We start from the raw sequence: 25,712 nt of genomic DNA on the forward strand, positions 1-25,712 counted from the left end.
TGGCACCCAATTATTTGCAACGTGACAGACAGCTATTGCCTGACAGAAATTCCTGAGGGACATCAGAGTTTGAAACAAGTGATGAAATGCTTCTCGAAGTACTCTTCTTCACTCGCTCTGACCCTGTTAGGACGTCAGTGTGTCTCAGTCTTCTTGATTTCAAGAAGGATCATGCAGGTTCTCGCCTGGTGCAGATGTTATTCCATGTGGTTCACATGTTAACCAGCTCCTGTATATAGGCTGTGCTAGGTGGAAGAAGAACTTCTCCAAAAAATGTGGAAGGTGCTGCAGGAATGTGGGGGCAGTAGGGTTGCCATAAGAACCAAGGGCACAGGAACCTGGGGTGGGCAGGGAACATGTATACACACACACACACACACACACACACACACACATGCTTTCTATTTAAATTATTCAATTCTCTCTTACGCTGACGCTAAGAGCTATGTCTATATTATTTGTCTTCTGGTGAGATGGAAGAGTTTGTCCTTAGTCAAGGAGGTTTGGTACATCAGTATCTGGCTCACGAGTGATGGTAAGAAACTGTAATGTTCCCTTATGTGCAATATGAAGGAGCAGTAAATGTCATGCTGTGGATTTGATAGTCTTTATCCAGTAAACGTACACAATAACACTGCACCCAAACTGATTATGGTGATTATGGTGTGCGGAGACACTACCACGGGAACATGAAATTTACGGTTCACCGTTTAATACGTGGCCCCGTCCTCACTGATGGCCACGGGCTGTGGGCCATCATGGGAAGTACAAGGTCACGATTGGTGAGGTTTCCCTGCACGGTTAGCAGGGTCACTCTGTGACGGCGTGAGGAGATCTGGTTGCTGCATTGGATCGAGAGGAATAAGCGGAGGTGGTTCAGACATCCAAAGCAGCTGTTTCAGGCTCGTCCGACTTGGCGGAGGCCCTGTGATTGACTGGTGTTCCATCCAGCTGAGAGCCTTGAGCCCCAAGTTTCTTGAAATACACACCAGGGTCGGTGCATTTAGATTAACAGCGATGGATGGATGATTGTAATGTTTATGGTCAACAAATTAATCGCCTCCTTTCTGATTCAATCCAAAATGACAAACTCCTGTGTTATATGCTGCCTTTAGTTTTGTAGATGTTTTGCTGATGAGGAACAGTCGTGGGTTGATCTGAGGCATTTGGGGCTGTTTCGCAAATCTCAGACGCACCTCCTTTTGAAAAACAAGGGATGACTCAGAGGTCTCTCTGCTCCAAAAGCGCGTCAGCATCAGCCTTTACCCTCAGCCTGTCTGCACTCCTTTGAAAAACCTTGACACAAAAATAATAGTAACGATGAACAAAACTATCAGTTTAATCATAAGACAAAACAACATTCCTTCTAATGCAATCTACGCCTTGACTTTTTTGAAGGGTGCAAAAGACCCATCGAACAAAGTTTACAAGCATAAATACCTTCAAACTTTGGTCTTTATATCAATATTTTCCATTATCTTCCTTATGACCACATGTCACACTCCTTTCAGTCTGCTACAAATAAGAGACTTATTCAATCACTCAGCTACCAGCTCACTGTAACACACTTCTACAGAATACAGAGTACTTTGCTGACTCAGGGAAGTAATTATTTTCCCCCTGTGAAATGTTTTATAGCCTCGAGCATTCAGCAATTCTTGCAATGCTTCTCCGATACACACTGACAGGCAGACAAGCAATAAAACTGCTTTTGTTCATGGCAGCGATATTAATTGTTATGTCTGGTGATTGGTCAATAAATAGATGGAATAGTAATAATGTATGATAGAATGACTATGTGTGTGTGTGTGTGTGTGTGTGTGTGAGTGTATGTGTGAGTCTGTGTATACACATACTAGCAATAAACTGCTAGACATATTTTAATTTCGGAATACGAATACAAATTTCTACCTAGGAATTTCTACAGTATCAATTCAAATTAGATTTAATGTTAAAAGACACTGAATATTAGATTGCTCAGTCATCTGTACATTTCAAAAGCGAGATTGGCCATGCTTTAATGTCCCACCTGTTGCTGCTCTGCTGAGGATCTTCGCTGCGCACGCTTCTGATTGCTTCACACTCGCCGCGCGGCTATACGGCTCCGCTAATCGCAGCCAGAGGCTCTGTGCTGTCCTAAAGGCCGCTCTTAGTCCTATGGCAGCTTATGTAGCCATTGTGATTCTAGACCAGCCTCTCAGCCTAAAGAGGAGGTTTTATCCGCTTACACCTTCTTTATTTCCTTGTCTCTAACTACTCTGATTCCAGTGAAACAGCCTCTACTTGAAAGTTACTGCACTAAGCTTTGGGTTTGGCCCCGTCTCTAGTTGTAGACCCTTCCAGAAGAGCTCTGTAAACCCTTGAGTCTCAGGGGGAGCATCCGAAGTCACGCACATGCAGAGCGAGGCCGGGATTCAAACCCCCAACATGGAGATTGTGAGGTGACTCTCTCCAATTTTCTTTACTCAATTTTTTTTTTTTCTATATACACACAAAGTGGGCTTCTGTGCGTTTTGAAAACTTCTATCAGTTTTTGAAAAAAACTAACACACATCTGAATTTCAATTCCATTTTTATTGTCCGTTTTACACCAAGCCACTGGAGATGTCTTTGTAGTTATAACCCAAAAAGGAAACTTTCACCAAATACACAGTAATATTCAAACAGAATGGTCCAGAACAGACGCCTCCAACAGACATATACTACAGTCTACTGGACTTCGGAGGACTGACTCTCTGATGGACTTCGGAGGACTGACTCTCTGATGGACTTTGGAGGACTGACTCTCTTATGGACTTCGGAGGACTGACTCTCTGATGGACTTTGGAGGACTGACTCTCTGATGGACTTCGGAGGACTGACTCTCTGATGGACTTTGGCTTTGACCTCGACTACAGTTTACTCCTTGCTTGGGGGAGCGGGGTGGTTTCCAGAGTTTTTGGTTCCTCTCCTCTGTTGACATCTGCTTTTCTTTTTCTTTCTTTCTTTCTGTCTTTCTTTCTCCTCCCTTTTCCCTGTTTTTGTATTATTCTGTCTTATTGATATTGGCGACTCTGTTGTGAAAGGCGCTATATAAAAATAAATTGAGTTGAATTTTCATGGTCTGGTTGTCTATTATTTAACCAGAACTGAACACTTATTGGAAGCATATTTCCTAGCAGTTCTAACATAATGATGCCTTGAAAAGGTCAGTTTGTGATGGTTAAGGTCAGGTTGTGATGGTTAAGGTCAGCCCTTCAGTCTGTCGGCTCGACCTTTTCCGGGCTCCGCCTCCTCGCATTACCATAGGCAACCGTGCAAAGCCATTTCAGAAATGAGCCAATCAGCGCCTTCCGCTTCTGGAAAATAGGAATTTCTGTGAATGTCGTCTGATCTGAGACAAGCATGTCTTGAAAGTAATGCGATGTAAAGGATAGATAGATATTGCCATTTTCTATAAGGTGTTTATTTTTGTAGTCTAGTGTACAGAACGATTATAAATGTCAAATAAGCTACTTTCACAGATTGCATCAAAAAAGATTTTTTAAATCTCCATAGACCCGCTTTTATTTTTGGAATATAGGACACTTAAGGCATCCCTTATCCCCTTAACCCTGACAGGATTTGGAGGCTTGGCAGTCGGGTCTCCGCCAGAGACAAGACTTTAGGTGTTGAGCTCACCAGCTAATGAATGAATGGGTGAATGAATGAATGAATGCATATGCGGACTGAAATGTTGTTGAAGCGCAAGAGCCCCTACAAAGGGGAGCCTGAGATGATTTGCATGTCTCTGACAACTTGGAGGTATAACATAATAAAAAATGTAAAGAGTTATACGTTCAGATAATTAGAAAAAAAATACGAATGCATCGATCCATCCACCGTCCAAGTGCTTGCAGTTCTGGGTCGTTGTATGAATGTATTTTACGTAACCAATACTACATTGGCTACGAACATATGTACTGGAGCTGTGTTGGTGAATTGAAAAAAGTTGACAAACCGCAGTGTGTCTTCGTTATTAACAAGGGAAGCGGGGGAGCAAAGAACCTTACGATACATATTAGCTACACAATTTAATCTGCATTTAGGCTCAGTAAATTACAACTGATTGCCTTCATGCTCCCAAGGGAGGGTCCTCCAATTTACATTAGTTACAACAAATTACAATCGCCATAGCTGCTTCCCCGTTACTTCTTCTGCTATCTGATAGGCGACTTGAACCTTTGAGCATTTAATCAGGTTTTGTTAACACGGCGTGCGCGACCCAAATTACGGAGCCGAGACAGTTCGGGGGCTTCATTCTCCTTTCTGCAGCACGAAAGTCACATACAAAAGCTGCCAGTTAATAGCCAGGCCAAGCAGGTAATGCCGCTCATTAAGAGGAAGGAGTCCGTTTTACTGGCTGTTTTTATAAATGGGATTTCGCGTTAAATGACCGTCTTGTAAAATTAAATGCGTACCACGTTAATTGGATCAGTATTAATGTATTGCAGATATAAACTTTCTTTCACCGCACAGATAATATAAATCGAGGAAGTTTTGTATTATAAAACATTAATAATGAATAGAAGTTCATATTCAGAAGTAATTCAGGTAATAAAGTTGGTTCTGCTTGCGCCCCAGGCAATTGCGGACCTGTGGCAGCAGGAAGTGACCAGAGTTAACCTGCTATGTATTTAGGCTTAATTCCTCTAGATTTAAAGGACAGAAAGCGTGTTTTCCAGTAGAAACAAGAAATGATCGGGCGGGTACACTGAAGATAGTCTGTTAGTTAAGGCAGGCTTAATTGAAACAAACGGCTTAAGTGATTACACCTACCATTATTATTAACGACTTATGTTGTTCTTGAACATATAGAAGTTGCTCTGGATTTACCATGTCCGTTGATCTTAAACATATCTTAAGGGTAAAGTGAATTTAAAGTTGAGTATTCACAGTCTCACGACACCCCTAGTTCTAGAATATTGTATCGGGAACGTAGGGGAACTGGTGATAGGTGAAGCCATCAAAAGAGGAAATTAGTTTAAATTAAATGAATTGCTTTGACTGTGTACTCTTGGTGTAGACTTACCATGGTGTGGCGTGCAAGTGTGTGTGTGTGTGTGTGTGTGTGTGTAACCAGATAAAAGTGTACCCTGAAATGTATGGCATTTTCTAATAATAATTTGAATAGCTCAGCTGGTAAGGAATTCATTAATATATTACTGTCTCTATACATCAGCTGCCGCTGTGCTACATGATAACAGTTTATTTTCTTTAAAATCTAAAAAGACACTTACACATGTCTTCGCCTCTGTAATATCTCAGCCACGCTTGTCTTTGTATAGACCTATATAACTAGAGTTATTTTGATGCCATATTTTCTGCTACTACAGATGTGTGGTACCCACATTTTTTTCTCCCACAGTTATTCCGTGCTTTAAATCTCTCCTCCTCTCCTGCCCATACCATTTCTCCCTATTAAATTATAACGATTGGATCAGACAACCAGGCAATCGGCATCATTAGGCGTCTTTATTAAATGAACTGGAGAAAATCTTCCGTGGAGTGTTCTAGATGTGTGTGTGTGTGTGTGTGTGTGTGTGTGTGTGTGTGTGGTGGGGGGGGGGTTAACCCTGATGGCCTTTTTCCTCCAACCTGCAAGCTCAGTTTGTTGCAAATTCACCGCCATTTAACCTGCAGAATACCATAAAATGCATACAGCCATGTTTACCAAAAAAATGGTCTACGAAGCTCTTACTCTTCATCGCCGTAGGTGTTTAGTGCCCCTTTGAGTGTGAGAAGCTATAAACTCTCACCTCTCTTCTGCCTTTGTGGAGCTTGCATGTTCTCCCCATGTCACATGGGAACCCTGCCGGTTCTCTCGTTCCCTCCCTCAGTCTAGTGACATGCATTTAAGTATCTATGTTCCCCACAGTATATGCTGGGGTCCCACACAGACTGTCCCCCTGCCTTGTGCCCTGTGTTACCGAGGACAGGTTCCCTGTGTTACCGAGGACAGGTTCCCTGTGTTACCGAGGACAGGTTCCGTGCCCCTCTGCCGCCCTGACTGGGATGAGCGGCTAAAAGCTTACTGAAGCAAATCAAACAATTTTCCGTTCCTCGTAAAGTACTTAAAAGCCATCATTCCTGCGCCGCTCCCTGTAATCTGTTCAGCGCGTTGGCACCATGTTCTCCGTGTGATGTATCCAGATGGAAGCTTTAAAGACCAGCTGCTGTGGACAGGTGTGACCCCCCTATACAGGGGCAGGTGTGAACCGAGGAAAATCTCTGCAGACATTTACTACTTGGTCTAAATTTTATTTTTTTAAAATTATTTCCAGTCTGTGCCTAAGCATTACATTTTGAATTTATTGCACCATTTTTTTTAAATTGATCATCTGTAACTCTTCGCTTGAGGGGGCACAAATAATGTAGTGATACAATCTTGCTTAATGTATTAATTAACCAGAAACTAAATATTACAGGTTTGCCAACTTTGGTCTGCTGGCTGGCGTGAGATCTTAAATTCTAGATAAGTCTGCACACACATGCAGATGCATTTTACATGTAAGTTTTATCACCTTATAAATAGCTTGTAGGGCTTGCAAAGTACACCAGCATTTCCAATGTAGCTATATTTAAGTTTATAATTGAATAATATAGATTCTACATGCCAGATGTGCCAGTTGGTATTAGTTACATACTGATCCCATGTTCATTCATCATTAATAAATCATGATGGTTCATGTATTTGTTCATGATTTGTATCTGAGTAGTAACTGAGTTACTAAGTCACTATCATTTTTGCAATATGTGTAGCATGGTAGCACTATAGCCTCGCACCACTATGGTTGGGGTTCGAATCCCGCCTCTGCTCTGTGTGCAGCTTGCATGTTCTCCCTGTTGCATGTGGGTTTCCTGTAGGTACTCCAGCTTCCTCCTGCAGTCCAAAGGCATGCAGCGAGGCTAATTAGCATCCCCAAATAGCCCTGGCTGTGTGTGTGTGTGTTCGCTGTGATAGACTGGCACTCCTTCCAGTGTGTACTCCTGCCTAATGCACTGTGCAGCCTCAGATTGGCTCCAGGCAATCCTGACCCAGATATGTGGTTAGAAGAAGAATAATGGACATTTTTTTTTTTTGTAATTCTATCCTGATTTTGACACCGTTTCAGTCGATCACTCTTGACCCTATAGTGAGTGGAAGGTGGATGGATGTTTCAGTTGATAAATCAAGTCATGAGAAACTAATTAACAAATTGAGCCTATTAATGACAATTAAAGAGGATAATTGCCATAGAATGGTAAAAGCACTTATTTTTCATATTAATTAATGCCATTCTTGCTTTTACCCAGGCAGAAGCATTCAATTTTGGGCCTGTAAAATCTATGCCAGATGATAAAACAAGCAGATAATGCACTTAATTGAAGTATGAGCCACTTAACTACAGTTAAAATACATTTGCTTCCAAACCCTGCTAGGACAGACGACCTACTGGAACAAAAGGCATCTGTAATAGCTCAAGGAAATTTTACGTACTCAAAAATATTCAGAGAGCAGAACGAAAAATGATTGGTTCAGAGAGATAACCAATCAGATCTCGGTCAGATGTCAGACTAACCAATCAGATGTCTTGGTCCTGCCTCCTCTAGTTGCTTGTACCTGCATCCTCTGCAATCTGATTGGTTATCTCTCTGAACGAATCATTTTTCCTTCTGTCCTGTGTAAGTGAAACTCCCACAAACTCTCACAAATGCTTGATTTTTACAACTTTGTGTGCAGAAGTGTGCCGTTGGATCCTGCATGGCGATGTATGGCACTGTAGGTTTAGACTGCCGATGATCGCAGAGTCATGGGCCAAATGGCGTGTCTGGTGGACTGATTTCTCTGCTGGGCCCTTGAGCGAAGCCCTTAACCCCAATCGCTCTAGGCGCCGCTCTCTCAATTGTAGGTCACTTCGGATGAAAGCGTCTGCCAGATAAATCCTACGTAACGCTGCCATCCATGCTGGTTGCCTGGTGGAGACCAGTGCTGATGGAGTAACTAGCTGTGAATGGTTGTCAGTTACCAGTGGCTTGTTGGCGTGCATTTGCCAGTTCACAAGTGAAGTATGAAAGAGCAGTTACATATAACAAAGGTATATAAAAGAAATGGGTTATTTTTCTTAACAAATATGGCCCTGTATTGGATGGATGGATAGTATAGAAATCTTATCCCTCTTCACTGGACTAAAGCCATTTGTTGGCCTTGACTTGTAATCATATGACTACCCTCTTGCCATGTCCAATCTCGTTTTGGTACATTCAATTACTGGCAATTAATTGCATTTATTGAATTTATATATTAAATTATATCTATTGAATATTCATAGAGCCGCCAAGTTGCTGGTCACATGGCCGCCGTCCATCTCTATCTCCTGGTTTCTCCATCTGCTTCTCAGCTTCTGTTTATCAGGATCATGGTGAACTTGAGGGGCTTCTGCTCCTTAGTTGAGCGATAAGAAGGTTCCGCACATCTGGTTCTAGCTCCTCTCCGTCCTTCACCTCAGCATTTCCGGCGGCCATTAGACTCAACAACAAGTGCTCAGACCCATCTACAGAACATCCCTTCATTAAATGTGCAACACACTGCACAATACTAATCATTTCTGAGCTGTTACTACGGAATTATGCGCAGTACTTTCTCTGACGTTCTTTGCACTGTTACTCTTTATTGTTGTCTGTTATACTTTAGTCTTAATGTCTAAATGGCTTTTTACTTTCTAAATGTCTAATCAGCCACTGTAAATTTGAGATTAATCTGTATGTCTTTCTGTCTATCTTTCTGTCAGTCTAATCGAAGGCACCTCTGTCCCTACTGCAACGAGAAGTGAGTTCTCTTACGTCTTAAAAGCAGTCTGTGAATGTGATTTGCAGCACTCCTCGGTATCACTGAGAACTCGCTCGTAACTGGGCCCGTGTGAATTATGAAGTATTGCACGGCTGACTTGATCGGCGGCTAATGACGGGCATTTGTCAGCTCCGGTATTGCAGCCCTCGACGGTCCTCCCACAAGAAATGACAAGACGCTCTGAATTTGTAATGAAAAGGGTAAATTAGCAGTGTGGAATGAATGGTCTACAGCAGTCTGTCTGCCCGGGCCAGTGAACATGCAGTAACCTTAATTTATGTCGATGTATTTAAAACTCAGAGCCGCACATTACACTCTGGCCCCTCTGCTGGCATTTGGCGGTAGCAGATAAGTGCGAATAAACTAATAAGCGGACAGATCGAAAGTCTGTAATAGCAGCTGCTGGAGGGAGATGTACAGCACTGTATATGTGGCGGCTGCTGGATGGAGATGTACAGCACTGTATATGTGGCGGCTGCTGGATGGAGATGTACAGCACTGTAAATGTGGCGGCTGCTGGAGGGAGATGTACAGCACTGTAAATGTGGCGGCTGCTGGAGGGAGATGTACAGCACTGTATATGTGGCGGCTGCTGGAGGGAGATGTACAGCACTGTATATGTGGCGGCTGCTGGAGGGAGATGTACAGCACTGTATATGTGGCGGCTGCTGGAGGGAGATGTACAGCACTGTAAATGTGGCGGCTGCTGGAGGGAGATGTACAGCACTGTAAATGTGGCGGCTGCTGGAGGGAGATGTACAGCACTGTAAATGTGGCGGCTGCTGGAGGGAGATGTACAGCACTGTATATGTGGCGGCTGCTGGAGGGAGATGTACAGCACTGTATATGTGGAGTCTTTATCTGCCGCTGTATTCTGAGCCTGCAGTGGGGTTTTCTCACTTTTCGCATCTGAAAACGGCTTTTATCTGTTCACTTTCTGCTCCACATGCACTTGAAATGGCTCGCAGTACAATGCCATGCTAACTGCCTCAAAGAGCCATTCCCGTAGCATCCAAGAACGTTCCGTATGTTTTACACGGCCCTCAATCCCATCATCCTCTTCTGTTCGCCCCCCCAGTGGCAGCTCCTGGCGAGGACAGGATGGGCGAACAGCCCGGGCAGTACGTTCCAGGCCCACTTTAACCGTCGCCCCCACCCCCCTCTCCCATAAGGGTATGCTTTTTCTCCTTTTTTCATCAGCTAGGCTGACATGTAGGCACGACACAGTAAGTTTGGGTGGTTTGCAGCAGTTGGGGTGAAGCTTTTTTACAGCGCCACATAGATTTCGACCGCCACTGCACCTCCCCGATTGCGGAGGTCCTGTTTTCCTCATGGGGGGGGGGGGGCGATAGACCATGTCACCGTACAGTGTTAGTGGTAAGTGTACAGACAGTGGGGCATCACAGCTTAAAATAGACGGTTTGATGCAACCGCCCAGCCTCCGTTTGATGTTATTAATCGGGTGAGACTTTAACAAATGTTGTGGCACACTTCAAGGCGTGCGGTAACGGGACGCCCTCCACCCTTCCCTGTCACACAGGCTGACACAGCCGGTATTCGCAGGGAGCCATCTGACGGTGCTGTCCCATATCCTGTCATCCCTACTTCTGTGAAATATCCTTGTGTATCTATAATTTTACCAGACAAACTCGTGCTTGTTTTATTTAGGAGTAAATCAAATGTTATGTGACAATTGTGGCAGGAGAATTAAAAGCACAGGGAACAGTCTGCCTTGTTATCTTCTGTTTACCCAGAGTGTTTTCTGTCTTTTTAGGGGATACCCCCCCTCTGCTGCTGTTTTAATAACACAGACCCCCCCCCCCCCCCCCAAACCGATTCGCAGGTGATGCTTGATTTCGGATTTTTAAGGCACAGGGTTTCTGAGCGTTAAGCTTCTCCTGATGCTCCAGTCCCAGGAAAAACACGGGGGGTGAGGGGGGGGGGGGCAACAATGCTGGGTTGTCCTGCATCTCAAATTATTGCCCATAATTGCCAGTTTTTTGAGGAAGTGCTGCAACCTGCTGCAAATGTTTGCTGATTTTAGGATTGGTTCAAGATTTCAGTGTGCGTGGCTTTGGGATAAGAATCGAACTTAAACTACTTATTTCTTTTATTTTACTTTATATCTTTTATTTTTTCAGGCTTTATTACTACCGTATTCCTTAGCATGGCATTCCTGTAGTATTTAGAAGTATTTTGCAATATGTGTAGCATGGTAGCACTATAGCCTCGCACCACTATGATTGGGGTTCGAATCCCGCCTCCGCTCTGTGTGCAGCTTGCATGTTCTTGCACGTCCAAGTATTTAGAAGAACTTCTGATATATCGGGAATCAACAATTGGAAATCTCAGTCGGTGGTGCTGTCATGACCCACCTACTGGGTTGTGGGTTTGATTCCCACCCATGGCTGTTTGTGTGTGTATATCTGTGGATTAAGTTTATATTACATTGTGGGGACCATTTTTCAGGTTCCCACAATGGTCTGTGAATGCAATCAAAAAAGCAATAATGGCAAAAGTTTCATATATCGTTTGGTTACTTATGGTTAAGGGTAGGGCTGGGTAGGAGTTACGGGCGTCATGTTGGGATATGAATGGAGAGTCCCCACAAAGATATAATTACAAACCTGTGTGTGTGTGTGTGTGTGTGTGTGTGTGTGTGTGTGTGGATCTTGGATGCTCTCCTCATACTGTTTTTTGGCTTTCCACATTTTTCACCCGCAGTCAGAAGATAGACGATTTAGCTGAATTGGTGTCTGAAGATGCCCATTATGTGCGAGTGCCTGAGTAACTGGTTTGCCCTGCAGTGGTTTTACATCCCGCCCAGGGTGTCCCCTGCCTCGTGTCCAGTGCTGTCTGGGATGCACTGCAGCCTCGCATTACCTGGGCAAACGGTTCTGCAAATCGCATGCGATAAATGACACGGGTATTAAAGCCAGCCCTCGTCGGCTGACCGGTATCGCAGCAAAGGCTTTCTGATAAAGGCATTTAGTCTGCTGTGCTGAAAGCGTTTCAAAGGGGGGGGGTTACGTAACCTATCCCCCCCCCCCACCCACCGCCTCAGAGGTTAACTCCCCAGCATGGAGCTTGCTTTCTTCTGATGCCGTGCAATTTCGACTCTCTGGTGCCACACGATGCAGTCCGGATCAGAATAAGCTGTCGACGCGCAGGGGGGGTTGATCCGGTTCCTCGGACACAGAATTAAGACACATTGCATATGTCCCACAGTTATATTACACTCACCGCAGGACAAATCATTTATGAAAAATCGAAATGTGCTTTGTACTGTTGCAGTGAACCGTTTCTCGGCTTCCACAGGGCAAGATGCATTCTGGGAGATGCTTTGTTACAATTGTAATGTATGTGTATTACAAGGACCTTAATGCTATGATTATATTTTTAATATTAGAGATACTTTTGAAGAATGGCACTGAATGGTGATTATTCATTTTACACGGCCTATGCAAGTCGCCCTGACTAAGCAAATCATTTCTATGAATTCCAGATATATATATATATATATATATATATATATATATATATATATATATATATATATATATATATATATATATATATATATATATATACTGGAGTGAAGTGTTTAGTGAATAGCATAGCAGTATTCCCCCTGTTCACTGATGGAGTCGACACATGTTTTGTCAGATAGAAGGTTTGAATCCGTACGCAGAGAAGGAGGGATTTACTACAGGGTGTCCAGTCTTGGTCAGGCGACCCCGGTCAATGTGCACGGAATATAGTTTATCGTATTACATTTTGGATGCATTTTGATTATTAACCGAGGAAGGATGTTAAAGTGAAGTGTCCTCACTTTGGGGGGGTCAGTACCGTTACAAGGATGTGTGCATCCATATATCATCTGCTTATCGGGACGGGGTAACTGAGCTTGGAGCCATCGCAGCAAAGGGCAGAGGACAGGGTGTGGTAATGAAATTTTTACAAGAGTAATGAAAAGGGTTTTTAGGAGTTTATGAGGCTTGGAATGGATAGAGAATATATTTTTGAATGTTGGATGCTAGGCTGCTATTTCTCAAGATAAGAGTCTGTGTGTCTCGCAAAAAATATGCAAAGAAAGGAAGAGAATCAGACACGGGAGTAAAGGCTGCGTGGTACCTCTGTTTATTATGAGAAATTGGTGCTGTAAAGGAATTACGGCTGGGGGGGGGCTGCAGGATGTAGTAGGAAAGGGAGATGGTTATGAAGCGAGGGGGAACAGACTGTGCAGAAGATAACAACTGCGGAATAAGAGGAGGAGGAGCTGTGAGATTGGGAGAGACCTCGCGATACACATTTGCTGTACAGGCTGTCTGCCCCTCGACCTGACGGAGCGCTGGCAGAAAGGCCTCCTGTCTGTCCGTCTCCTCTGTGAGGACGAGGCGCGTCCTGTGACCCGCGCCTGAACATCACAGGGGACACACATGCAGTCACACGCTGATTAGGGATGCCATTTCGCCTGTCCGCGTGTTTCTGGATGGGGGGGCGAAGTGGCCCTAAAACACCGGAAGGCCGTGCAAGACAGGCAGAACCTGGTGGTTTAAGGCCACAGCACCCCCCCCCCCTCTTAAGCATCTAGTACCAGGATAAATAGGCTAAAATTCTGTCAATTATATTAACAAACAAAAAGACACTTAGCGTGTCGTCCGGACGACCCTCTATTCTGTAATGTATCCTCCAAAGCTCCTAATTATCTTTAATTGGAACAGCATCTGTGCTCTAAAGGGGGCTGCCACCCATGAACCATATCATCTACATCCTCAGGACCGAGGGCATTCAGGCGGCCCTGAGTGTTTATGAGGTGCATCAATGTCTGTTCGAGTTTCGTCGTGTTTCATTTCACCGTCTTGTATACAAAATCATGTTACAGGTGAGTGATATATGGTCGTTTTCCTTTGTCGTGAAGACGCATAAAACGTAAATGCTATATTTCGGTGTGACACGTATAACCGAATAATACATTTTGGGGGCGGTTCAGGCCCCCATTTTCTGGCTCTTTCTATGGGATTTGGTTGTGGAAGCCAGTAATTAATTGACAAACTCTTTCGGTGCCTCTAGAACTCTGGAAACTAGCTGAAAGTATTAAAATGTCAAGGGGCATATACATTCATATATATATAGTAGACCATGCCGGTTGGTTCCATGTGGATATTGAGAGGGTGCTTCAGTTCTCCCTCCCCATTCAAACAGTTTAACAAGCTCACAGTTTTGAGGGGGGAGGGGGGGGATGCACCTCGACCTCTCCCTTGGCGTGTGTGTTAGTCACACAATGGGACTTGCACGTTATAGCTGGCATGAAAAGGAGACTGGTCCTATTGCAAGCTGGCCTTCATGGATATGTAAATGCACAGATAAAAGGCTGTGGGATAAGTGAAGGAATCATGCAAATTAACACACAGACAAGACCCGGTGATATTTACAGAACCGGGCTGCGGCCGAGAGTTACGACTGCTGAGGGGCACCAAAGCATTTAGGCAGAAGATGCCAAGTGCCGGGTCTTATGCATGATGTGTGAGAACCGGCGTCTGTATGAGAAAATGCTCTTTGCTTAAAAGATATATCTCAGACTCGCTGATGCACAAAACATACGTTTTCCGTCAGTGCTATGCCATTTGCAAGTTTGTGGACATATATATGCACACAAATGTATATCACAAACCCAAACACCTGCATACTGCACATATGTATGTATGTGTGTGTGTGTGTGTGTGTATAATGATACATACGCGGTTGAAGGTTGAATGGACACATACACATGCAATGACATGATTTTTTTTGGTGGTTTAAATATAAATAAGACGGCAGTCTGAGTTACTAGTTCTATAAAATCTTTATAGCGAATGTAGCCATTAGTTTGGTGTCCGTAGCGTCTCGCGCAAACTTAACTAGCCCACAGTAGGTCTCCACCGCAATCACACCAGCATCTGCATTTTTATTAGTGCCAGAAATTCAAAGGCAGCGCTCCTCAAACAACATGAAACAGACTGATAGAGGGGAAACCGGAGCCTTCAGTTGGGGATTTCATTCACATCAGGCAAATCCTCCCCTTGTAACGGAAAGGATTCGTCAGTGTGCTATATTAAGGCGCTGCCTCTGATTCGGTCTCCGTCCCTATAAAGTATACATGCTTCATTCCCAGTCACTCAGTCCCTGTGATCTCCTTAGACGCAGCGCCGTCGTTTATTCAGGACACGAAAGGAACTTAAAGAAAAACACGGTCTGAAAGGATAATCTCTTACGAGTGATGAGATGCATAAAGATATTTAAAAATGGAAAAAAGTAACAGAAAGATTAGAATGAATAATATTTATATAACTGTTACAACAGATTTTAACAGATTTGTTAATTTTCTATACTGATCGTCTACGCTGAAGCAAGTTACTTTCTAGGATTAGTACTGAAATTTGTACTTTTGCATTTTCATCTATATTTGCAATTTCGACGTATGCACTTTGACTTGATTTTTTATTTTATTTTTTGTCCAGTGGAAAAGTTTCGAGCATCGAACAGACCGACTTAAGTCTTATTTTACGGTGCGTGGCGTATCCACCCGCAACCACCTCCCGCAAAGTCTGCTGACTTCCAGCAGTTTCTTGATAGAAAGACCACGCTTCAATCTGTGTCGGCGACACGATAGTAATAGCAGATTTCCCAGGTCCCTCGTTGTCTGCTCGCCTCTCTGGGGAGTGTAGGTAGGGCTCGCAGTCACGGCTCTTTAACAGCTAAAGATAGATGCTGTGAGGGAGAGGAAGCAGCGCTCCGCTTCGCCTTGCTGTTCGGGGGACGCTGTCAGCCGGGCCATCGCATCCACCAGCAGATCTATGATTGCAATTCGGCTCATTTTTTCTTTGCTGATGGTAGAGGAATCATGCAGCAAAGCTTTGCCGTACTCTGCATCAGTTTTCTTGGGGTGTGTCTCGGTTCAAGTTTTCCAAGTAATATAAATATAGGTGAGTATAATGTATATTGCGAAGACGAGATGCTGGAAGTGCGTTAATTCTGAAGTGTGGTATTGAATCGCACGTGTATGGAAGTTGGAATGATTTGGACGCTTGATGGATCCCTGCGTTTGTTAGTGCTGCTTAATGGCTGTTTCTTTGTGGCGTGTGTAGTCGTGTTTGTATGTGTAATGGTGGATTTTTTGTTTTCTCACACAGGGGGATTTTTTCCCAGCGGCTCACACGAATATGAGGTTTTTCGTTTTGCGCTCTTGCACCACCAGGATATACCCAAGCTGGTACCTCACGTGGATATGGTCAACATCTCCGATAGCTTCGAAATGACATATGCTTGTAAGTAGGCGAAATGTTTGTTTAATTGTAATTCGCTTATTCTTTTTTATCCCTGTCTGGACATTTTATGATGGGAAGCGCATCGAGCGCTGGCCGAAACATTTCCGAAATGTCACTTATAATCTGTTGCGTTACCTGTGAAGTGGGGAAGAGCCTAGACTCCAAACTGTGATTTTATCTGCCGGCGATTTTTGATTTCATGCGGGCCTAGGATATTAATTGCTATGTGTACTTTCTTTGTAGAAGTGATCTCTGTAAGTTAACTGGTGTAGTTGGCTTATTTTCTCCACATTAATTAATATTTTAATTATTAATATTTGTACTGACCTATTTTATACATGTTGCTCTATAGTCTTTTGTCTAATCATCATTCCCAGTCTGCTTTCTGTACGGAAAGATTTCTGATCGCTGTTACGATCAGAACACCTTAATAGTGTCAAAAGTATGTGTCCCCAGGCTTTGCTGCTGACTATGCCGTTGTGTAAAACTGTGATTTCCCTATTTCCCCCTGAATCTCTTTGGATAATAAGCGAGACTCCAGGGTAACGGATGGCAGTGGATCGTGTTTTCGTGATGTAGCCTATATCAGTAGGAGAGTAAGAGCAAATTAAAATATACGTGCTGTAATACCAGGCAGTGACATAAGCAGGCTGTATTTACGATGGAGGATGTACATTTTGTGCTCCTTTCAAAGGAAACCCGTTCCCGTTAAGTGCGGCGCCGGACTCGCTTTTAACACTTAATAGTTTGTAAACCGCGATTTTCAGTCGATCGTGCCACAGAACAATGCGAGATTTCTCATTTCTGTTCCTCTATCACCCACTTCATGATTCATCTTTATTCATTCCTTGTTTATTTGGGGGGAAAAAAGGAAAAGGAAACATCCTTTCGCGCATATCGGCTGTTTTTAAAATGGGCTTTTATACATATTTAAAATGGACTTGTATACAAATACTGCAAGTATTTGGTTAAACATACCACATGTGCCTTTGATATTGGTAACGCCGACCAATCGTAAATTATACTGATTTGCTTTTAAATTGAGAAGATGAGTGTAACTTGGATGTTTAATTTGCTCTGCTGATAAGAATGACATGTTTATGGGATGTCATGACAGTTCATTGTTGAATTCATGCAGTGGACACTGCTTGTGCGTGTGACCGCGTCCTCATCGGATTGTCTGTGCGCAAATGGACTAATGGCGCTCAGTCAAACCGGGCTCCAAGCGATCGAAAGTAAGTCTCATAATAATATCCGCGATAGTCATGCATTAGATGACTGCGCTAAAGCGCATGTGTCATCTGTTAATGTGATTTAACTACTGGCAGGAAGTAACTGATAGGACGTGTGCTGATTAGCCGTATGCTCGTTCCAGGCAAGAAACTCCCGGACACTAGTGCTTCGCAAACCATGAAGCATTAGTTACTGGCTGTAAGTGGGTAATATACACCCATTCAAATAAGCGGAGCGCTACTGCAACCTGCAGAGTAATTACGGCAGCGGGGGATAGAACCTGGGAAGCCGACGCTTGTTCTCCTCGTATTGAGTGTCTCTGTGCTTCCATGGACGCGACCCACATTGGTCACGTGGTAGATCGGTGTGGTGGTGGAACTCCGAAGTCCTGGAAGGTCATCCCGTTGTATGATCGGGGATCAAGAAACATGAAGATGGTTGGGTTGGTGTATGATGGTGTCTTGGGGTTTCTTGGCGTGATGTTACTTTTGAGGATTCTCGGTGGTGCCGTAGGGTGATGGTTGGAGGTGGGTTCTATGCCATAGTTCAGGCCCCGACACACCCACCACTCGGCCTGATCTAACAGGCTGTACCGTTGCTTCCTCAAAGCCACAACTCTGTCTTCGTCTGGACCTTCCGTGTGTGAGACGCACATCTCACTGTGGTCCTGGCCGGTGGGCCGTTAAAGGGCAGCGGAGAGATGAAAATGAATTACTGCGAGTCCGAGTGTGACACAGCACTGCATCACCGTCCCGGACTCCGGCCTTGTCTGTGCACAGCTCTGATATTGACTTTATTAGACTGGAAGTCTTCACGTCTGCAAATCCACAGGCGTCAAGTAAATAATGTCCCCCAAAGCAGGAGTAACTGTACTGGCTTGACATCCCCATCATGACAAGAAAGCCCTTCTTTTTACATCTGGTTTTCCGCCAAACCCATTGTATTTTATGACCATAGAGTTCAAGGTGCGATCAGTCAGTGATGGTCATACTTTTTGAGTTGAGTGTATTAAGGGATACCTCCATATGCGTTGAATGACAGATCCAGACTCACATCCTTCAAAGTCTTTATTGTCTCCGAGAAGAAGCCATGACAGGCATTTCAGTTCAGTGTACGGCAGAAAAATATTTCCCGTTCGCTTGTGTGGTGTCAGCTGGTGCAGAAGTATGGCTTCAAGGCGTGCAGAAGTTGTAGGAAAGAGACATCACTTGCGCCACTGGGAACTAAAATGTGCACTAAGATACTTACAGCTGTATGTAAACCTAAAAGATATGCAAATATGTGTATATTTAAATAAACAGGGCAACTCATGTTATGCTCAGCTAGATAGAATTGATAGAAAGGTTAATATTTTCTATCTGACACTTTGACAAGAAGTACAAAAATGTGTTTAATGGCAATCTATGTGGCCAGTTGGGATAGGACCTTCTTCCCGTGACCAGAGGGTCATTGGTTCAAATCCTAAGGTACCTAGTTGGGCCCTTGAGCAAGACCCTTAACTCTATCAGTGGGACTGACTGATCCTGCCCTTTCAACTCGATGTCCCTTTGGATAAAATTGTCTGCTCAATAAATGAACAAAAAATCATTTGTTATGTCAATTTAAGATGTAGATACTGTTTGCTGATTAATCTGTGGGTCGAGGCGTCGGGAATGTGCGTCTGGTCGCCACCGTGTGTGGGGGGGAGGGGGGGGCAGTTTGTATTACCGATTGTGTTTGTAGATTATAGGGTGTCCTCTTTTTTAACTTTATTTCTTGGCACCATTAACTGCTAAAGAGGGCTGTGTTGGAGCCCTTATGCAAATAAAGATATCCGTGACAATGCCCCCAGTGAAGAAAAATTACATTACCATAATCTTCCAGTGAGGGTGATTAAATAAAATAAAAAAAAAAGCCAAATAAATTCAGTGCTGTCCAATTTCTCTGGGCTCCTTACAGTCTGTGTCAGGCCTGTCAGATTTGTAATTTATATACATCTGTATTGCTCGGATGTTATTAGTAGGGGGTACGGTGTGGTTTAATTAGCTGAACACTTGCTGCTTTTATAAGAATGCTGGCAAACGCGTATGAATGGGAAATGAGCGTGAATAAGTGTGCAGGGGGATCGGAAGGCTCGAGGTTCGAGCAGCTGTTATGAAATACTCACACGGAAAATTACGCCACGTTAGCCAAAATGCTAATACGGCGGCAGCCAAGGACGACGGGCGCGAGGTGCCACTTGGTACAGGGGCCCGGCTGAATGACGTCTTCCGCTTCTCTATGCCACCTATAACCTTGGTGTCAGACAGCAGACCCGGGATTTGCATTTTCCCGAAATACATCTGTGAATGTTATTACACAGCAAGCCTATTCAAGGGCTACCTATAACACTTACACTGGTCTCTTTCCATAACCACATCTGGCTTGAATTTCAGTCTCCTCGTGTCCGCATTCTGTGTAGGCTTGGGCGGTACTAAGTATTTTTCATACTGTCTAGACATTATGCCACTGTATACCACTGTATACTGTGTTTTGATGGTGTTTTGACATTATTCCAGTAATATACCCAAAATACTGCAATATACCCAAAATACATGGTATATACTGTAATACCTCCCAAGCCTAAGAACACATAGTTAGTCCACAGAGGGTCGATCACACATGTGCTCAATTATGTGCTAAGAACAATATGGACTCTGTAATGTTTCATGCCAGTGTAACTTTCTACTGGAAGTAAACCAGAGTGGCCAATTCAGACCCTTGCAAGGCTGGAGTCCAGTTGTGCTTAAAATTATTACAACGCAGCTTGACCAGGAGGCACCGCAGACTGAAGGAACTGCTGACGTGATTCAGTCATCAAGAAAGCTGGTTATTTTTGTGACTGTCTGACTTCTGAATTGTTTACACTTACTAACAATGGGGTCACATCACCCTAAGAAACTTGCCAGCCTAATGCAGAATAATCAGTCGGCAGCGCCAATAATAACAAGTTTCTATGAAAATATATAATGAGTTCTGGTTCAGGGATTGTATCCTGGTGACTCTGTTCGCTTCAGTCTTGGGAAGGGAAAGCATTCTCACAAGTACATGTGCATGTATGGAGTCTGTGTTCAAAGAGCATGTAAATTAACGTTTTAAAGACGAGCCGTTCCCTGATGTACTCACGACAGCGACGGGACGCCGTTCGTTCTGTCCTTATGCGGCCAAGAAGTAAAACGTTATGAAATCGTCGCCTATCAGGGCGTCCAAAAGAAATGGATAGATGTCTCATCAGTCGTCTTTCAAATGCGGTGTCTTCTCTGTGGCTTGCATTATTCAACGTATTTTATGACAGATCTGTTGAACTGGTGTCTGGCATGATCACTACAGTGCTGGTTTGTCAGACGTATAATTTTTTATTTACTGTTTTATGGCTGATGCTAGTTTTTTTTTTAATTAAAACCAGAGTTTTAGAATCTGTTTTTAATTCTGTAAAAAAAGTTAAAGGATCTTGTGCAGAAGTTCATTTAAGTAAGTTTGGCTTCGACGGTGTTTAGCTAAAGGGAGAAGGTTGACCTCCGAGGAAATGATGTTTTACATTGCGGTTTGTGGAGTGAGAAAGGTGTTGTGGCTCAGAAGGACCTTTAGCGGGGCTTGGCTTGTCATTGAGAGTGTAAAATCAAGACGGAGCCCACGATTCTGGGCTCAGCGACGGTGATCCCGCTGACACGGAGCAGCCAGCAGAGATGTCGGGGGTCTCTGATAATCTTTTTACTTTCTTGATAGTCTTTGCATGCCCCAGGACAACTTCCAAGGCTGGGTGTCCCAAGCAGGGGAAGGTTCCCAAAACATGGATTCCAAAGTGTATATACTGTGATATTTATTTTGCAAAAACATTTTTAAATATTTTTTTAAATATAGTTGATTGCTTGTTTTTTTTTTCCGAGGTCAATTTTGTTTTCCATGAATATAAAAATAGAGAAAAATATTTGCTGTCATTTTCAAAATGACCGTGGCTGGGTCGTCCTGGGATAAATGTCTCGTTATGGCAATACAACCTTTTACTGTAAAATTGTTTTGAGAACTTGAGATAATGAGTTCTAGTGATTTCTTGCGGTCTTAATGAACCCACTGTAATACAGCCGGTTAAGTGTTTCCTGTTTTTTATTTCATTTACTGTTTTTGATTCATTTCAACATTCAGGATTCTATTTAGGCTTATTTTATCTGGGACACTCTGCCCATATTTTTCTGAAGAAATATTTAGTCTACTGATTTAAATTGATAACTCAACCTGTTTCAAATCACTAGAGCGAATTTGATTTTAATAGTAATAAAACCGACTGAAGAGGATTATTGCAGCAGTTCATTTAGTTCTGTGTTGCATGACAAGTCATTTTAAATATTTGTTCTATGAGTCCTGTCCTGCTGGGCCTCACGCATCATCGAGCGTCGGCATCGCGCCTGATTTCCGCGCGATCAATTCAATATGGCTGTGTCTGGTGTGAGGTTGATTAGTAATGGCTGGCTAATCACGGTTACATTGTTACATTTCCTGGTCACCATGTTAAAGATGTGTACAGCAGAAGGGCTGTTAATACTGAAGGGTTAAAGCACCTTTCATTGAAACCTTCTGAAGGTTCCAAACTCCTTCATAGATGTTGACTCTCTGACCAAGACCCCAGGAAGGGACACTCTGCATGGGACAGAAAACCACATTAAACTGTAATGATGCAAAGGTACATTCATGATTCAGTTATATTTCCCTGTCGCAGTTATTAATAAATGCGGTAATTACCTAATCAAGGCCGAAATTACCAATTAACACTTAAAGTCATATTGAATAAATGTTTGTTAAGAATATTTTGAAGGGCTCATAATAATGATAGTAAGATAGGAAGAAAAATATGTTTTATTACAAGTAATCCTTGGGGTAATATTAATGTTTGATGATGGGTTTAAATACTTGAATTAGACTTTAATCAAGATTCAGGCTTAAGTCTGGGTTTCATCCTGGAAGTGAGAATGTAAATCAAGGTGACGTATCTCAATCATGATATGGGAGAGGTCAAATATACTGTATAACTTTAACGTAGCATATCACACATTTAGCTAAACCTCTATAGTTACAGCACAATCGTTTGTCCTGGTTCTTGCCGTATGCCACACACATGATGAAATGTATACGCTAAAGTCCAGTATGTCTGCTTTGGACGTCGTGATAAATTTCATTATGGCTCTTATGGGTCGTAATCGGATGTTGCTGGAAAGAATGCAAGTCGATGGCCGACTGTGGTGTGATTTGGAGGCGGGCCCTATTGTGTCTAATGCTGGTTTTTCTGAGTAGTTTGCTTTCACGATTGCCTACTTAAAAGAAAATATTCAGGACAGTCTCTTAAATCTCTCCAGGTTTCCTTTAAATGAACATTTTATCCTATGCGGTTTATCCATCCATCCATCCATATATTCTTTTTCATTTCCAAGTATAATTATCTCAAGTCACCTAACATCTTCCTGTACATTATAGCTTGCATATGAATTAGTAAACTTCGCTCTTAGAGCAGGGAACCATTTTTTGGAAACGGCAGGTAAAATATGCTGGTCTTTTGCATGAATTTTAGCACTCCTACCCGAAAAGTCCATTATCACAGACGCGATCATTTATCCAGCTCTGATTCCTGGCCAGTAATGGTGCCGCGGCTGTGTAATTACACATTATTCCGCCCGTTCCGCTCTGTCTCTCCTCCTCCAGAGAGGGTTCTTACATGGCCCTAAATTTCTACAGCACCTGCGCCTAAGCCAACGTAGACGGTCCGCCAGACGGGGGGGTGGGGATAATGATTTTATTGGATGTGAGGCATACTCCAATATTAGCCAGCGGGTAGCCAGAGCGGGTGTTCTCCAGTTATGCGCCAGCCCGCCCCCCAGCGGCCTCCAGAGGTGGCCCCCCCATTTCGTCTCGGTGACACAGGACGGAGAGATAGGCTGTTCAGATCTCCTAGTGTGTAACATTTGCTCACGGTATCCGAAAACCCAGAGCCATCTATAGAACTGTTGGGGGGGGGGATGTGACAAAAAGCCCCCCGGTGTAAGACATCGACAGAAAACCCCAGAACAGCCACTCCTGAGACCTTCCTGTGCAGCACCGCAGGGGACCGGCTGTTGTACCTTAAGCAGAGACGGCCACCTCTTAAACCCTCGGGATGTCAAACGCTGCTTGTGTCATTGGGCCGGACGCCTCGGCCGGAGGGGGGGTGGGGGGCGGGTCCTGCTTGTTTGGGGCAGTTCGGCGCCGATGATATGTGACAGTATCTCATTATCTTTCGACGACTTGGCCACCAAGAATGAGAACAGCACCCGAGGGGAGGGGGGGGGGTGCTTTATAGAGAAGAGCGTCTGGTCTGATATGGGCTGGGGGGGGGGGGGGGGGATGAATAATGGGCCTGAGATTTCCACAGGGGGGCGCCAGTGATGTTACGATCCTGGGGTGGGCATTTGGGTGCGTTGGGTGGGCTGCAGTGTTTGTGTAAAAGGCGTTGACTTCGGGGGGGGGCACACTCTGGCTCGCATGAGACTGGTAGTCAGCAAACTCCATGCTTCAAGCTGATTGGTTAAACTGCGAGCCATGTGACCTGCTGACACACCTTTTTTTTGGAAAAGATGCGATGTACGGTTGGGAGGGAGCAGACGGCATTGGATGTCACTGGTGTCGGATAATAAGGCCAGCCTGCATCTCGCATGCTCAGGGTGTATCTGAAATCAGCTTCGCATTTAACATCGTTTACCTTCAGGGTATGCGGAATTAGTCGACTAGAGGATCATTTTCCCTTAATTACACTCTACCTTATGTTTTGTTCTTTACGTACCGTATGTTCAGACTGCATACCATACATTTCCACATAGTTGTAAAGCTGCTCTTACATTTTTGCATATTTGGCCAATCTTCTTCAGCTAATTTAGATCTTGTGCTGGATTTAAGGATGATTAGGGTTTCATGTGGGAACTAAACCATAAAAAAGCTTCTCTTATATAACACGGTGAACCGTTTTGATTTGTATGTGAAGAATAGACCGGCACAAGTCAATCTGTCCTTTTATGTTGGAACAATTTCCCCGTATCCAATCATCTCCACACGCTGCATCTTTTAATATTTGGCCTTTGTAAAACCCTTAGCCCTTTGCCTGAATACTCTTGACATTAAGTGCCTGTCGCTGTGGTTTATGGAGCTCAGAGTCACGCACCTGCTCTACACCTGCCCTACACCTGCTCTACACCTGCCCTACACCTGCTCTACACCTGCCCTACACCTGCTTAAATGTGTGGAGGTGACACTCTGGATGTAAACTGGCAAAGAGTCAAACCCAATGTTTCCTGTGGTTTCTACATGCTTCCGTGTGCCCCGTTTACCCACCGTGGAGGGGAATGCCAACTCATTAGAGGGGCTACTTAACACTGCCCACCCTGTCACCAACGCCGTGGTGGGACCAAGGCCACTTCAGGCATGCAGTCTGTTTCTGTCAACACTGAACATGGAGCAAAGCTGTATCTTACATCCTCTTTCAAAGGATTTAGGCAGCTAGCCAGCTGCATTTAAGGGGTTTCTTGAATCTGAATTGGATCAGTGTTAAGCACTGTGATCTCACGTCTGAGTCGTGTGTTTGTTGCTTATGGGAGTTCCACTTACACAAATTGTTCTGAGGGCAGAACAAAAAAAAAAAGATTGGTCCAGAGAGCGAACCAATCAGATTGTAGAGGAGGTAGGTCCAAGCAACCAGAGGAGGCGGGACCAAGACATCTGATTTGTTGATCCTGCCTCCAGTAGTTGGCTGGAGTTGGTTATCTCTCTGGACCAATCATTTTTCATTCTGGCCTCAGAACATTTTTTTTGTGAGTAGAACTCCCATGAGCGTGTTTGATTGCCACCTGTGCACGTGTGTGTGTGCTTCCCTTATTTGCGTTTAGGGCCTCAAAGTGGACCGATGGTCCTCCACAGTCTAGAGGCATGAATCACTGTTTGTAAGTTGCCCTTAGTATACCGAAGTGGGGGCCTTATAGTGTGTCCTCTCCTGTGGCTTCTGGGATTCACTCCAGCTTTATTGTAGCCCTGCAATGAATAAATGATCCTCAAGTAGACTGACTAATAATATATGGAATAATAACATATATAACATATAATGTGTGTGTGTGTGTTTTAATTACCAGAGCTTACGGATTAGCACTCATGAGAATAAAGCACCCAGTATTTTAGGTGGAAGGTATGGCTATTTATTGCATTCTGTGACCAATTATGTAACAATTAAAAGCGCATTACTGATATATAAAACACTTTCCCTGCATTAGCTGATGACATAAACATGATCTTATCTA

General features: G+C 43.8%; 1 protein-coding gene across 7 annotated transcripts in view; it reads left to right on the plus strand.

Moving 5' to 3' along the window:
• The first annotated feature begins 14,968 nt into the window (after positions 1–14,968).
• LOC111850515 (glutamate receptor 1-like) overlaps positions 14,969–25,712 on the plus strand; it is a 70,682-nt gene continuing 59,938 nt past the window's right edge. For 2 of the 7 annotated variants that reach the window (XR_011985166.1, XM_072706404.1), the window contains exons 1-2: positions 14,972–15,813; positions 16,021–16,155. Coding sequence is in view for 4 of the 7 variants with exons in the window: in XM_072706404.1 (XP_072562505.1) it covers positions 15,732–15,813; positions 16,021–16,155 (217 nt within the window). In the remaining 3 variants the exon portion in view is untranslated. Of the gene's footprint in view, positions 15,814–16,020; positions 16,156–25,712 lie in introns of all 7 variants that reach the window. The other 5 variants (XR_002839822.2, XM_023824504.2, XM_023824514.2 and 2 more) reach the window with 4 other exon arrangements.

This window comes from Paramormyrops kingsleyae, chromosome 24, assembly GCF_048594095.1.
Source record: "Paramormyrops kingsleyae isolate MSU_618 chromosome 24, PKINGS_0.4, whole genome shotgun sequence".
NCBI classification, from domain to species: domain Eukaryota; kingdom Metazoa; phylum Chordata; class Actinopteri; order Osteoglossiformes; family Mormyridae; genus Paramormyrops; species Paramormyrops kingsleyae.